This window comes from Procambarus clarkii, chromosome 29 (assembly GCF_040958095.1).
Source record: "Procambarus clarkii isolate CNS0578487 chromosome 29, FALCON_Pclarkii_2.0, whole genome shotgun sequence".
In the NCBI taxonomy this organism is placed as follows: Eukaryota; Metazoa; Arthropoda; class Malacostraca; order Decapoda; family Cambaridae; genus Procambarus; species Procambarus clarkii.
This window is the reverse complement of record NC_091178.1, coordinates 8,939,617-8,954,609: the sequence shown is the minus strand read 5'-3', so window position 1 is coordinate 8,954,609 and position 14,993 is coordinate 8,939,617. Positions and strand designations below refer to the sequence as shown.

Genomic DNA, 14,993 nt, shown 5'->3' with positions numbered 1-14,993 from the left:
TTTTTTTTTTCTTTCTACGAATATTACACATTTTCAGCAAGTCCCTACAACCACAAGTTTCAAATATAATCATTCTATGACACTTTTTTTTATCACATTAGCATATAATAAAGGATCTGTTGCCGCGGATTTTCCAAAATATGTTTAGTTTTACTAATACAAATAGTCAATGTCTCCCCCCCCCCCAAAAAAAAAAAAATGTAAATATATCATGTTTATTACTATTATAAAATTAATAAATAAACTCGGGAAAAAAAACGCTGGTAACAGATTTTAGAGACAAACTACATATAAGGTATATGTTTCATGTAAATTGAATATAAATGAAAGTAGGGACTACGTTTATGTTACTTGAAAAAATTAATAAATAAAAATTAAAGTCTAAGGTGCTGCCATCTGTGGCTGAGATTGACATCAACCAATTTCCTTCAAAATTGGCACTCTTACAGATAGGCTTACGTGCAGTCAGGTGTACAAGTTTCATGCAAATAGTCCGATAAACAAAGAAAAACAAAATTGAAAAAAATCAATTTTTTTTAACTAATTTTTTGGGGGGGATAAAACTAATTATTATTTTTTTTAATATATGCTATTGTGATAGCCAAGTCATAGACATGATTTCAGCTGACACTTGTATTTGATGTTAATTTTTTACCATTTAGGAAAATTGTTGAAAATTCTACATATTTTCTCTTCCTATTTATGCTACGATGCTGAGACTTGGACCAGATGAAACCTATTTCATATACAACTAGTCAAAAAAGTTGGAAATCGAACTAGTTTTCATTTATTGAATATTTGGGACTGATGGCCCCTAAGTTATTGTAAATTTTTTTGAATTGCAACAGTCAGAGGGAGGAAACAGAGTCACAGAGTCAGAACGAAAGAATTAAATTAGAAAAAACAGGAGAGCACTATATTGCACACTTTTCTTTAAACTGAATAGGTATACAGAAAATTAATAAAAACAAAATGTTGTGTGAAGTGATCTCACTGCAAGCTATTGAATATTTATTTTAAATATTCGTTGAATTTGCATCTTTACGAGTTGTAGGAGATACTGTTGCCACTATATTCATACAACTGACAATATACCTTCCCAGGACACACACCCACTCTTTACCACCACCTGTACTCGTAGCCGCAAATGACAGCCTTGTAGGAATATCAGTGGAACTTGTAAAGGGCTCTCCTGTAGCTCCGCTTCCTGGTGCTTGCAGTTACCCAGATGTGTAGGCTTTTCTCAACGGGGCCAGAATGCTATCAACATCGTCGGCTGCACTCATCAACATACAAGCATATAACCTTGGCCTGTGAATCACTTTAACATGCAGAGTTGTTTCCTGTTAATAGTCTGAAACTTCTCTATGAACAGACCGAAGACAAATTATGAAACTCAACTAATTTACCTTCATATTATTGAATACTTTCTTCTATATCCTGAACTACCTCAGTAATACTGATATGTTTATAATTATTTTTTTATACTAAATTACATAAAAATATCAAAATAAGCAACAATGAGGGGAAAAAAAATTCATACAGTGAGGATAATATTCTCAGCTAATAGCAAAGTCCTCCAACTTATAAAGCGTTCTAATCTAAGAGTATCCACCAACACACTTTCCTTCTATACAAACAAACCAAGCGATCTAAAGGCAAGCCCTTGGGGTATATTACACCTCTACTACCGCCAGGTTCACTAATCTAAGAGCTATAGAACTACGGGAATAACGCGTCACAACACTCGCTCACAACAGCCACTGCAAACCTGCCTCCATACCCTGTGTGCTGTAGTCGCTGGCTGCTCTCTTCTGCCGAAGGGTCATTATTTTGCCGACTCGAATGTATGCTATCTCTTTTAGAGGTTCATGCAGTGATGGTATCCAAGAGTTAGGGGTGGGGGGAGGCTACATATTATTAAATACTTTCATATATCTTTTATCTTACTTTGGTATGCTTATTACATATTTACTGTAAACAACTTATGTTATTGCTTCTATGAGTTGATGCATGTACAGACTTGATTCCTTCAGAGGTAATACGTCATTATTCGGGAATTAAATTTATGCAATAAGCTTAATATGTACTACAATGTTTAATGCTCTTTCAGGATTATTTATCATTTACTGTGATTCATTATATGTAATTCACAACATTCCAAGATCCTGAAGGTTCTCTTTGCAGATATTTATGCTAAATTTTGCATTACTAATCGTCAGGTTTAATATGAAAACTAATTTTTACATATTAAAAAAATAACTTATACATATTAGTGAAATATATAATCTAAACTTATATGGCATTAAACATTTAAGGAAACTTTCAATTAAATAATTTAAAAATAGTACTACTGTCTATTCCAAGACTTTTTTCAGGCTTTGTATCTAAAGATAAATTCCTCTCGTGTATTCGCCATTTCCAATATCTAGTAGTCTAGAAAAATTAACCAGACTACCTTTCTCCTCATATGCCAATCATTAGTCATAATTCAATAATAACATGTTCAGCAGTAATGTTCATTTAATTAATGACCTTTGCTGTACCTATTTATGACTTGATATTAAAGTTGATTACAAAATGTTCCAAGAGTTTTATTTTGAAAATTCTGATGTAAAATTCTATAGAATATTTTGGGAAAAATCCTATATTGAGCACTTTCAAAATGTGTAATTCATGTTACCTCTGACCTTTATTAAGAGCTCAAAACCCGGCTGAAGCTCATTGTGCCAATTATAACAAGCTTCGCTAGTTCAGCACATCTGTGCATCTTCAGTGACAATATTGTCTATTAACAAATTATAGTATAGTACTTTACGTCAATATACACTTACTTTTTTAATATTTCTTTTTTACCTAGCATCTTAATTTTTTTAATTATACAAAGTCATGATTATGATTTGTTTAAATACTTTGCATACCTCGATACCTTTTTCTCAATTGTGGATTAAATGGCATAATGTAGGCTGGGAAATACGAGCTAGTTAACTTTCTCTGGGAGTCAGGTCTAAATCCCAGACCTGACGTGGTACTATATTTGGATTTAGAAAAATAGTGGACACACCCAGCCAAAGCCTTGGTTACGACAGGGGGTTCAATTTATGACTTCATGTTAATATTCTCATTTGCCCAAAAAATTACTCTACCAATATTTCATGTATTTAATAATGGTAGCTATTCTTTACCTAAATTGTGGATGCCTTCATATATGATATTGTAATCCTCCATTAAACATTTTGCCGTTTTGATAACCGGCACCTTTTTACCCTATAGTATTTGATTATTTGATAAGTGTGTGTATGAGGGGGTTGAGAGTGCATGTGGTGGTGGTGGTGGTGGTGGTGGTGGTGGTGGTGGGGGGGGGGGGAGGGGAGGAGGTTACATTGGGGAAGGGAGCGCACTTTATGAGGGGGGGGGGAAGAGGGGGAGAGAGAGTGTATGTGAGTGAATGAATGAGTGACAAAAATTGTGCTCTAAGACAAGTTTTCACAAGGTATGGGGGGGGGGTGTTTGGATGTGGATTTTTTTTGGTGGGAGTAAAGAGGAAGGAGAGGCATAGGTGAAGGGAAGTATAGAAGTGGAAAATACAGTGAGAGGTATGAAAGCAGGCGGCTGTCCGCCTTGCTGACACGATGTGTGGGTGTTGGATAGTGACAGTTAGGTATGGGGAGGGTTGGTCGGGTGTGGATAATGGATGAGGATAGTGACAATTAGGTATGGGGAGGGTTGGTCGGGTGTGGATAATGGATGTGGATAGTGACAATTAGGTATGGGGAGGGTTGGTCGGGTGTGGATAATGGATGTGGATAGTGACAATTAGGTATGGGGAGGGTTGGTCGGGTGTGGATAATGGATGTGGATAGTGACAATTAGGTATGGGGAGGGTTGGTCGGGTGTGGATAATGGATGTGTATAGTGACAATTAGGTATGGGGAGGGTTGGTCGGGTGTGGATAATGGTTCGCAGGTGGGGGAAGGGGAAGTTGGTTGGGTTTGAATAATGGCAGGTGTGGAAAGGGGGGGGGGTGTCAGGTGTGGATAATGGGCAGCGAGGGGGGTGTCAGGTGTGGATAATGGCAGCGAGGGGGGAGGGGGGGGTGTCAGGTGTGGATAGTGGCAGCCATGGGGGGGGGGGGTTCAAGTGTAGATAGTGGCAAGCAAGTATGGGGTTGGTTGGTCAGATTTGGATTGTGGCAGGCAGGTGTGCATGCATGTGTGGGCAAGGAAGCAAGGTAGGAAGAGTGGGATTTTGTGTGTATTATTATTATTATTATTATAATATATATATATATATATATATATATATATATATATATATATATATATATATATATATATATATATATATATATATATATATATATATATATATTATATAATTATACATACACACTGTATATATAAAAAAAAGGTTCATACATTGTGTACTTTCCTAATTGTGCCAACAATGGCATGTGGAGAAGGTGTGCACGCACACTATGTGGATGGCGGGAAAGGAACAGGTGTGGCACATACTTTGTACTGTCGAGGTTAAACAGGTGTCCTAGTTGTGTATGGAAAGTCGAGTGAGAGGAGTGCAGAGTACATGAAGGAACTCTTGTTTAGTGGAGTGAACTGATTTATGATAGGGTGTTTTTTTACAGGCTTCAAACCCTTTTGGCATACATTTAATGTTTTTTGTGTGTGTGTTTCTCTTACTGTGAAATGCTACTTTTGTACTATTAAGTTGGATACAGAGCTGCACCCATTTCGTGATGGAAGGTGCAACGGGGATGAGTCTTCCATTACCCGGCGCACACTTCACACGCCAGAGCTAAATTTCAGCACACTGGCACTTGGCCATTCTCTTCACCCATAAGAAACATTGACCTGAGACACTTATACCCGATATCAAAATACTGAATTATATATGCATATATATATATTGTACTATACACACATTATAAATGTATATATATTAAACAATACATACACACATATATAATGTATATAATATACATGTATATTTAAGTAAAGCATATCTTATAATAAATCAATTACTCCATCACCAGTGTAGTATAAACCTTTGGTTGGTATTTATTTGACTTTAGTGCATGTCAACACTCCCAAAATGTGACTGGTCATTGCATGCAAACTGGACAGTTGGACCTCTAAGAGGGGAGGGATCAAACTACCTGGCCTCTAACACACCTCCGTATCAACCTTGCTAGTGCTCTACTTTTCAAACTTGTTATTAGAATGTGTTAGACCCGAATCCTGCTACCCGTTATTAGGCATTATTATTATTATTACATTATTGAGTGAGTTTTATGGTTATTATCCACTATTACTTTTACTCCACTTGCACTTGTGAGATTAGTTGAACCTTTAATGGCCCACATACAAGGGGTCTTAAACGCTTCACATATTTTATATACATACCGTTAGCCAAATCCCAAAAGCCAGTAGATCTACACAGGCTAAAAAAAGAGATAAAATGTAAAAAGACAAGCAGTTACTCTCTACCATAGACATTTTATTACTAGATGTACAAACTACACTGTGCAATGCTCACAAAGTCTCAGCTGCCCGCGAGCTTGCAACCCACCTCCGAATAAAAATAACACTTATTCTTTAAAGAAACAAAAATAACTTCTGGTAAGTGGAATTTCCTCTTGACATTCCACTAGAAAGGGACAAAAAGCTAAGGTAAAGCAGTTGACCCTCGTTAATTACATTAACCCTCGGGGGACAAATTTGTCCATTTAACTTTAGTTAGGGGTCATTCCAATAGTGTGAAGGCCCAGGGCAGGCATGAATGTCAGTGAGGGTATGATTAAGGAGGGTGATGCATCTACCATGGGGCTGGGCTGCGGGCTGCGGCGGCCGGCTGACTAAGGTCCTGTACAGAGGCGTCGGGCGAGCACTATGATGCTAGGTCGGCTACAATACCAAACCTACAGCTCAGACACGACTACAGTACAGCTGTACCTACAGTACCACTTCTAGTTCTCTCAACACCATTGCCCCGCCCACCACTACCCTGACACATGATATTGGCCAGAGCATATTCTAGGGCTGCTTCCATTAAGCTACAATAACAACAGTAGCATTGGGGTGGGCGTGACGGATGGTGGGTATCAAGTTTGTGACCGCAGCTAAGGGGAACATCAGGAGCGCCTACCCACCACCTCCCACAACACACTCCAGACTCAAACTAGCATTGAAATTGATATTTAGGTAGTTTACAGTGTCAAAGACCAAATACCATTGATAAAAGCTAATAGCATTACAGGCAGTCAATAGGTAAAGAGAGCAAACTAAAGAGTGGCACGTTAGATGGCGGGCAGGTGGTGGTGGGTGGGGCACAGCAGCCTCGGGAGGCAAGAGTAGAGGTCAACCCTACACAAGGCTGACTCTACACAGGTCAACCCTACAGCTAGTGTTTATATTTTGTGTGTGTGCGAGTGTGTGTATGTCAGTGTTGGCTGTGTTTATCTTTCGGCATTAACACAAGACAGTCCCGTGTTTCTTATGTTCATATGTGTTTCTCAAGCAGATCTTTCATGTTGAAAGCAAGTTTCATTTATCGTTAGAATGCACTCATCTTGCTTAAAGCACATCTGTACAGTGGTGCTCTAATCAATCAATATGCCAATGCAACGATAAGTCCTCAGTTTGCTTTAACTGTGTGAAAGCTCTACTTTAAGGTTTACAAAGAAATCCAAAAAATGGTAGACAATCTAGCACATTCAATACATTACCACAGCGAGAAAAAGATATTGCTCCCTGGTTCATGGACTCAGGGAGGCTACGACATGCAAGGCCGGCCTGGCTGCGCTGGGAGCAAAGATGACGGTCATAGTTACGTCACAGGAGGCGGGCCGCGTGCCTGGGTCCCTTGGCTGCTGCGCAAGACATTACTCCCGATACATGCACACCTAATACAAGTAGGCAAGCATCTGGGAAGTGACATCTGCGCAAGAGTCCTCTCTACCACACTACAGCCTTGGTCGGTATACAATGTAGATACCACTAGTCTACAACACAGTAAAGTACATACAAGAAAATAGGTTACCCTATGCTGGGGTAACTTGGGCACGCTATGTAATAATCCAAAAGAGCAAACCACAGGAGAAGGGTCCAATGCCAAAACACAAAAGCAGAGAAAGATAGTCTAAAACCAAAGTCACATTAGAAGCAAAACAAATTACCTTATAGATTTTATATATGGGTTATGTCAGACCCCTTCCTTCATGTGTATGTATTTTTTTTCTTTAATATGTACTAAGTCCAGTGTGTACCACTTATATGCATGTGGATAAGATGTTCAAATATAATAATAGACACACACTGCACATTGGTTTTGAAAATATTTCACTTTTATTACTGACTTTATATATCATTAATGCTCACAGTCTTATGTACAAAAATAGAGGGTTTCGACACTTATTGCTTCACGGCATGTGGTAATCCTGTATACATCTAGGTAAACACAGTCATTAACATATTTGCATGGCTCAAGGGCTTTGCAGAATTGTAGTGGTGTGGTGGTGTCGAATCTCAAAAGTATTAAAATTTAAAAATTTGTACGACATTTACCATTAGCAGCAACCGAGATGCCTGGAAGAATCACTGACGATCGTCTCTTTAAAACTTCTTTAGAAACCCGCCATCGATGAATAAGGCATCAAGGGTATACTAGTGGCCAATGTTATGTAGTAAACAGCCTCTTTTTTTTTTCTTTTTACCTTTATGAAGACAAGAACAGACATGGCTGATGGTAAATGACTCTGTATTACCACTTTGGCACTTGACCTTAACATTAATAGTTGGAGCTTGGAAAACTGAACTGCCAGACAATTCCTACAATGAGAAGTTAACAGCAACCCAGTGTGCTCCAGTGGGGCTAGAAACAATGTGTCTGTGCCTCCAATGCATATATGCTGTCTTCAGGAGGAGTAACACTAGTAGGATGAACCCCACACTTAGGAAGACTCAGGAGGGAGATCAGCTGAGTAAATGAACACTGGCTATGCTAACAACAATTAACCGACATTAAATTTATCTAAATATATAGCCAAAGTGCATCTATTTGGTCCATGTAAGCTAGTATAACCCCCCACCCTAGTATTCCCCCAAAATAATGATCCCCACCCCAATACCAGACTATGGCACAAATCAGCCTAACAAAAAAAATAAACTGGCAACTGCACCTTCCACATCAGCACAACTAAACTACATCAATTATAATATTATGGAGGCTCACCTACGACACTAAACAGCTGCCACTTCTATTATAGCTGCCTCGCCCTAAGCTACCGAAAATGAGCCTTTATTACAGCTTTGCCTTCCAGCTAATAAACAGCACAGCAAGTACTCATAAAAACATCCCACTAATATTCCCTTAATTCTAATGTGATCATAATGCCTTTAATTCATGTCAAAATAAACTCGACTGCTATCAATTGTTGCTTACTATAAATAGCCCAGCAGTAATTTTACAACACATTGAAGAACATTCAACACTTCCTTACAATACACAGAGCAAATAATGTTTTCTAATGATAAAGCTCTCTAATAAGACAACACAGAAAAATAAACCTATATGTAAGCTGTGGTTCACCCTACACCATTGGGTAGAGAGTTTGGTTTTTATGATCATCGTGCTGTGGCAGTCCTACACCGCCACTACCACCACCACCACACCACCACCACCACCACCACACCACCATCACCACTGGCACACCCATACTGCTGCTAGGGTCAACAGGCCCACTGGCTGGTTTGTAGGTCACTCTTAGAACTGTCAACTCGGGTTAAAACACTGCATTATGCCTTGGTGGACACACTTCCTGAAAATGGGTTATAAATGCTTTATATCCCTTATCAACTAAGATGCATTTCTGATGCACGAGTTTATTTGTACCATGTCTCCACCTATCATCCTCTGAGGTTTGTCTGGATCTAGAGCTCCAGCAACTCATCTCTGCCTAGCTCTTGGTGGACAGCTCCACATTGAGCAGGGGGTGATTGAGCAAAAGGGTTTGGTTTATAAAATGCAAAAATATTAATTTCCCTCTGATGTCTTTATTCCCTCATGAAAAAATAACAACACTTATTGCTGCATCCGATTTATTTGGTCCGCAATTGGGCTACCCAAACTTGGCCCTGTGTAGCACTACTAGCACCTCTGGGGGCAAATTAATGGTAACCACTGCACTATCTACCCTCTTGTCACCGCTATCTCACAATGCATAACAGAGCGTAAGCTGTGTCACATGTAACAAATGCCTCAATACTACATTGCTTATCTTAAAAGCATGTTGCCTTGAGGAAAACTACTCTACATGTAGCTATCATGTTTACCCAAAAATCAACAAAAGTTTATATAGCTTGAGACTGTCAGAATCCTCACAATGATGATTCAAGGCCCCAGAATATTACTTTTCTAATTTGTGGGAGAATACCTGGTAATACCAATGATTAAAACACTTGGCAGAATTTATGCCAGACTCCTTTGCTCATCAATAACGAAGAGGAAAAAAAAGGGGGGACGTTAAAATTCTGGCAAATGTTTAGAATCAAAAGGTCATCATGACTGTTACGCCACTGGCAAAAATTCTACGGTACATTCAAAGAGATCTCTAAGACAAAACTATTATTTAATGCAAAGTTCTACTAAAAAAGAAAGGTATTAAACAAAATCTAAGCATCACATCTGGTATGACTAGACTTGAACTGTTGTCTTTTTAACACCCCATTAAGTACACAAACAGATATAAGACAAAGCTACAAATAAAATAATGGAGTGACTTTTAAACTATTGGATAGACAGTGCTTGGCTAGCAATGTTAAAGTTAGATCCACAGTATAAATAAATAAGACTCAAGAGTGGCACATATAATAGAAGAATGAAATATTATTTATTGAAACTACTAGTGGTTTAGGCTAAAGACGAGTTGCTAAGCTAGGTAACAAACCCCAGAGGAGAGTAGGTAAATAATTCAGCTCACAGAACTACTGTATGAGAAAACTTCTCTACCAACTGGTAATGCTGCATTACCCACAAAATTACCCACTCCAGCAAATAAATTTTTCACCTCATTCATGCATATGAAAAAGGACTCATACGCATCTATGAGCTGAATAATTCTTAATAATGGGATAAAAAAAAGGAGACCCAAAATCTACGGTTGACCGACATACCAGTGGTGGGCGTTGATCCCAGAGCTTTGGGCCAACATCATAAACAGTACAAAATGATGAAAATACAGTGTAGATGGTACACAGGAGGTAACGTATGGGAGTGGTTCTGAGGCCCCTGGTTAGACACAGATAAAGGAGACTGACAGACATAAGAAAACCCTATTGTCTGCCAACTGCCAATTGACTTATCTGTACCTCAGGGCAGAGATTGAAGGAGGACCCAGTCTGGGCTTTCAGTACTGACAAATATTGAAATAACTGGCTACTTGCAACAATGGGATATTATGTACTTAGGTAGTCTTAAGCCATCAAGGGCATTAAAAAAAATTTCCCCGTGAATGCTACTAGTGAAAAATATTTATTCTAATATTCATCTGTGGAGAAATTAAAAACAAATTTATTGATTTCATATATTAATCATAATATAGAAATAAAAATGAACTACTATTGAAACTACGGAAATTCCCAAAATACTGAATTATACTAAGCCCTGGACTGCCTGCGTAGGCAGGAGTGGGTCGCCCTCCCGTCCCATCATTTACACACACGGGGGTTACAGAGGCAGGTGGAGAGGACAATCTAGGCATTCCGAGCTCCTCTGCTCAACAACAGCCACAATCTCAAAAGATAAAAAATAAAAAAATAAAATAAAAAAAAGGAAAAATATCCCAGACATATAGGCTACCAAGTTTCCATAGTCTAACAATGGCCTTATATCAAACCACGGGAATCCTTGTAGGTAATCCACCACACATAAAGCTATTTACATTACATTCTAAGCTATTGGCTCACTCTAGGCCTATGCAGAAACATGAAAACAGAGATCAATGTTGTACAATAGAAGTAAATTTATAAAAGGCCTACATGGTTTTTGCTGGTCATTCCAATGTGGTGCAAATAAAAATAAGTATCAAAATGTTATGCTGCCTACGTTGGTACCAGACTTCCTAGACAGGCCTAGAAGGATATTAATGGATACGTAGCATGCCAGAGATGGTTGTTACCGTGGTTACCACTTGCTGGAAACAGTCGGTGTTGCGGTGAGAGCTCGTCCAAAATACTTACATCGCCGAGGCAACCTCAAGACCAGGCCTCCAAGGTCCCCATGTGCACCACACGACGCTCTCATGGCTGCAGCGGTGGGCGTTGCCATGTGCACCATTTGGTGTACAAGTACAGTTCATGGCTGCAAAAAGTGGGTGCATGATGGCACACATGGCAGGCAGGCTGTGGTATAGGTGGGTGGGGGTGGGGAGGGACTGATGGGGGTGACTGGAAGGAAAGTCAGGTCAAGGAATAAGGTACATGGTACATGGGTTGTAACACAGCAAGTACCACTGAGGTGTTATGTGTTTCACAGAGAAGACTTGAGAAGCAAACGCAACGCACACTGAGTATTGCTCCGCACTTATTACTACACACTTGCTATAGTAAGCTAGTCCCAGCCGCTCAAGCAGACTTGCAGCGGCTAAAAGTCACTGACCAGTGTGGAATGTAGTCAGCAGGGGACCAACTCCACTGACTCTTTTTAACAAGGGCTGGCAGGGGCTCTGCATCCCGGCCCCATGAACTCTTGTGACCTTAACAGTAACTCAAATCTAAAATCTTGATCCCCAGTGTCATGCAAAAATCAAATAAAAGTATTCTGCTGTAAAAATGAAAACGAACTGTTGCCCATTCTTTTATGCAAGAGGGGCAGACCAAAGTGGCTCCCCATTCAGAGGAGCCAAGACAAAGTTTTACATGGCAAGTCTAGGGTTATCACCCTATCCTTGTATGCCAAGACCTTTTTACAGCCATAAGTCTTATCCGTAAACAAATATTTACATCTTGCTTTGTTCACATTGAGCAGGTCCAAGTATTTGAACTTGGCCTGGGCAAGTTATGCTTAGCAATGACACTTAAACCCTATAAACGCACACGTACATTAACAAAAATAAATAAACAAAAACCTTCATGTTTGAGAAAAATGTTTAAGTACATGGACTAAATGGTTGGCAGCAGTAGCACTGCCTAGAGAGACATAATACTAAGTACTGTAGAGATCTATCTGGGTCACAATGAGCCCAGCCCAGTACCAAGGTTCCGGTATGGCACTCTTTCATTGTCGCAACAAGCTGGGAAGGCCACCATAATGAGATGGCACAAATCAAATCTTAACAGGAATGGGGTTGATGAAGGGAAGACAGAAATAAATGAAGAAAACTAGGATAGAAAAATATGAGGACTAAATGACAAAGGGTGCACAGAGAACAACTTAAAATTATGCACAATTCCCTGAGGCTGAGAATATCTGGTGCAGAGGAGAGCTCACAGCGGCATAATGGGCGGGCTGGACTCAAAGTGTAAGTTAGGCGAGGGAAGGGGACTCAAGTAAATCATGGGGAAAAAAATAAAAGGGCCGACAACTGAACTAAGGACGGTGGGTGGAAAGGGTTACTATGAGTCATGGTCAAGCAGTCAGGTGGACGTGAGAGGGCACTTGTGTACACAACTAAGCATACATGCCCACACCATACATGGCACTCCAATCTACCCCTTGGAAGGAGCTCATGTCTACATTAGTGAGCGAGTAGCCCTGGTATGGGGTAGTGAGACCTGCATGTGTAGAGAGAGTAGGCAGGGTTTGTGTGGCAGGGGAAGAGAAAGCTGCTGAATGGTTGGCCATGGTGGGGGCAGCAGAAACTGCAGTCAGGGTAGGGCCTCCAGGCAGACCTGCACCTGGGGGACCACCTGAGGTCAAAGCAGCGGATGGCAAAGGATAAGGAGTGTAGCGGTAGGCTGACAAGGGAGGATATGTACCCCCACCCACTAGCTTTCCATAGCCACTTAGTGCAGCTGCTTGGGCAGCAGCAGCAGCAGCTGCAGCAGCCTGGATGTGAGCTGACTGGGCAGTTACAATTGGGTTTGCAAGACCAGTCTGACCCACTATCAGCCTCTTTGAAAGGAGAGAGGCTGCCTGCACTGCCTCTTTTGGCTGGGCTTTCTTGCATTCAACCTTCTTGTTCTTGATGGTGTGGAAGTGAATATCACACACACGCTCGACTACATCTTCACACTCAAATGTGACAAACCCAAACCCACGATGTCGCTTGGTCTGGTTATCCATAAGCATCACTGCTTCCTCAACCTGTAAATAAATACAATATATTAGAAGGATAAATATTTGTGTTAACAAAAATTATACACAAGAACTGTAGTAATAAATATTAATTTTGTTTATTTTGTTACTTTAAAGACTTATGAAAATGTTTGTTTTAAAAAAAGCTTTCAGAATCTAGGTGAACAGAATTTTTAATTTATTAAAAATAGAGTACCATAATTTAAGAGTCATTTATTTGATAATATATAGTAACCATATGTTAAAATTTATCTACCAAATTTGTTGTGAAAATATTCAGTTTTTCTAAGATGGTAAAATTGCATTCCTTAATTTAATACTCTAGCAAACACACACAACAATGAACACAAATTTTAATGCATACACTAGTACATATAAATTCAGGGGTGCCTGACAGCTGAGTGGACAGCGCTTTGGATTCGTAGTCCTGAGGTTCTAGGTTTAATCCCCGGTGGAGGCGGAGACAAATGGGCAAAATGTTTCTTTCACCCTGATGCCCCTGTTACCTAGCAGTAAATAGGTACCTGGGAGTTAGACAGCTGCTACGGGCTGCTTCCTAGGGGGTGTGTAACAAAGGAGGCCTGGTCGAGGACCAGACCGCGGGGACGCTAAGCCCCAAAATCATCTCAAGATGACCTCAAAAAGAAGATAGGGGTAAAGACCAAAAGAAGGATACAGCTTATGATGCTGTATTGTAAGCAAAATACATCTTAAACTTGTATAATCATTATCCTGTTCTGTATTTAAAGTTTTAACAGCAGGTACATAGGTTACAGACCTTGCTAATCACGGGAACGAGTCATCCAACATGCATACATAATTATTATACCATCTCCCATTTGCATGGTGAAGCATGGCATTAACTAGATTAAGTAATAAGCGAGACAAAAAGCATAGCTACGCAATGATACTCGCTTGTCCATATTGTATCGTGAATTGATAAGAAAAAATTGTCAATCTCCAGCAGCCATCCCCATAGCAGCAACCCAATAGTATGTACAGCACAAACACATTTACTCCCTTACAAACTTCAAAGGAGCCTTGTTGTTTTCCATATCCAATATGTTGTTTACCCTCACTCCACTTCCTTACACACTCATCAAATTCATACATTTCAGTATCCTCCATTCATTCAAAATGTCCATCAAAAATAAAAACTGCCTGCTAGTTTCTGCCAGCAAAATGCTAAAATGCTAAATGCTAAATGCAAATGCAAATGTCTGTTTGAAGGATTCAAAATGACTGCTAGAAAAAATAATTACAAATATCCACCTGAACATTAAATGCCAATTCCCATCAATACCCAACACTCATCTCGACCATTCAAATATAAATACCATTATACATACCTTGCCAAAGGACGAAAAGTAAGCTTTAACTTCCTCTGCACTTGTTTCTTGACTGACACCACCTACAAAGATTTTCTTTGTGCGGTTGGTGCGCCCCTTGTTCTTAGGTGTGGCATGTTTGGGATCAATCTTTTTACCATCAAGTACATGGTTGGGAACAGCAATGACCTTCTCAACACTGCTAGCATCTCCAAATGTGATAAAACCAAAACCACGACTCCTCTGAAATGTATGATAATTGGGAAAATAAGACTGGGGTCTGTTAAGATCATAAAATTATTGAAAACAGTATGTGGCATTCACGGAACTGACAATTTTCTTCACATTAAAATGAAC

At 39.6% G+C, this 14,993-nt stretch overlaps 2 protein-coding genes across 11 annotated transcripts in view; one reads left to right on the top strand and one right to left on the bottom strand.

Moving 5' to 3' along the window:
• Nucleotides 1-14,993, top strand: part of LOC123765009 (normal mucosa of esophagus-specific gene 1 protein) — a gene marked incomplete at its 3' end in the record, with an annotated part of 147,349 nt that overhangs the window by 120,873 nt on the left and 11,483 nt on the right.
• msi (RNA-binding protein musashi) overlaps nucleotides 5,494-14,993 on the bottom strand; it is a 127,572-nt gene continuing 118,072 nt past the window's right edge. For all 8 annotated transcript variants that reach the window (XM_069333421.1, XM_069333422.1, XM_045753342.2 and 5 more), the window contains exons 4-5: nucleotides 14,658-14,879; nucleotides 5,494-13,317 (exon numbers count right to left, since the gene is read on the bottom strand). In XM_069333421.1, the coding sequence (XP_069189522.1) occupies nucleotides 12,682-13,317; nucleotides 14,658-14,879 (858 nt within the window). In that variant the 3' untranslated portion in view covers nucleotides 5,494-12,681. The remainder of the gene's footprint in view (nucleotides 13,318-14,657; nucleotides 14,880-14,993) is intronic.